This window comes from Camelina sativa, chromosome 6 (genome assembly GCF_000633955.1).
Source record: "Camelina sativa cultivar DH55 chromosome 6, Cs, whole genome shotgun sequence".
Taxonomy (NCBI): Eukaryota; Viridiplantae; Streptophyta; class Magnoliopsida; order Brassicales; family Brassicaceae; genus Camelina; species Camelina sativa.
The window spans coordinates 19,556,313-19,557,790 of record NC_025690.1 but is presented as its reverse complement, the minus strand read 5'-3'; the positions used below and the strand labels follow the sequence as shown (position 1 = coordinate 19,557,790).

The following is a 1,478-nucleotide window of genomic DNA, read 5'->3' as shown; positions in this document are numbered from 1 at the left end:
CGGCGAGCTCTTAAACCACGCCGTCGTGGTCTCCGTCTTCACGACTCTGCTGAGAATCAATTCCCCTCTGTAGCGAAGATCAACGGTGGAGATCAGTTCCGGAAACGGACGGTCGAGATCAGAGACTGAACCGGCGGCGGTGGTTGTTTCCATTTCCACCATAGAATACGCGTCGGAGAAAAAAGAACGAGAACCGCCGTCGGAGCAAGAAGGCCACGTGGATCGGCAGATTTTGGACCATAGGATCTCGTTGGAAGCGAGATGGTGAAGATGCGAGGAGACGCACGAGACGGAGGCTAAGGTTGCGCCGTCGAGACGTGTCAAGATGTGAGACTCTATGATGTCCTGATGGACGGTGGAGATTAAATCTGTTACGGTAGCCATCTCTGTTTCAGTGATTAATTTACTAATTGGGGAGTGATTAGTTAATGATGTTTTGGTTAATCAGTGAAGGGGTATTTATATATACGAGCGTCAAAGTCTTTTTATTTGCCAAAGTGGTCCATCTTTTTTAAACTTTATTACAATAGTACCGCTGCTTAAACTGCCAAGTTGATATGCTTTTTTTAATAACAAAAATATCATTAACGTCATTTTCGCTAGTATAATAAATAATTGACGCAGTTATGTTGACGTTGAAAAGAATAATTTAAATGTATAATTTTTAAAAAAATTGTGATTGGAAAGGATATATGTGATACATGATTTCGTTTAATTTAAATCAACTTTTTATATATTGTATAATTAAAATTACATGATTAAAGAGATTATAAATGAATTTTAGGACGAATAGGAGAGGTCTAATCCCATTATTAGCTGATTTATGCATCTGAATTAATACAAAATAAATGATGTATCTACTTATTTTGTTTCTTTTAAGCTAATCAAAACAGGACATTATAAATTAAATGGATTTTTGAATGAAATTATAAAGTTTTTTTCCATAGAAAATTGTCCAAGAATACTTAGCCAAAGCATCACTTCTAAGGCATTAGATTTCCGGACAACTTTATTTATCAACTAGAGAAGTATGTATATATTCTATTCAAAATATACATAATCTTTTGTCAATTATACATATTATTATTCAACAACTGGTATTGTTTGTCAAACTATGTGTACTATTGAAACAGGCAGTCTTAAATATGCTAATTTTAGTCATTGTTTCTTTTAATAATAGTAATTAAATTTTCTTTGATGTTTAAGGAAGCGATGGGAAATCTTTTCTTCCTTTTTTTTTTGTAAAAGATATGGGAAATCATTGCATTGGGGAAAAAATTATATTAAAAAACATTTGTCTTGCACATTAACAAGTAAATAGAAAGATTTATTGGTTTCACTTATAAATCTCTTTTGTACACAAATGAGTCCTTACTCGTAGAGCTCTGATAATTTAGCTTCTGTAGAAAAGACATGAAAGTACAGGCGCAACCAATGTCAGAATCCTTAAAAGTATTTATGCAAAAAAAAAAAAAAAA

General features: G+C 33.4%; 1 protein-coding gene across 1 annotated transcript in view; it reads right to left on the bottom strand.

Annotated features, from left to right (window-relative positions):
- The window catches only part of LOC104699261 (probable F-box protein At1g60180), a 6,704-nt gene extending 6,216 nt beyond the window's left edge, over window positions 1-488 (bottom strand). Inside the window, exon 1 of the mRNA XM_010414591.2 lies at window positions 239-488. Coding sequence (XP_010412893.2) covers window positions 239-384 — 146 coding nt within the window. The 5' untranslated portion in view covers window positions 385-488. The remainder of the gene's footprint in view (window positions 1-238) is intronic.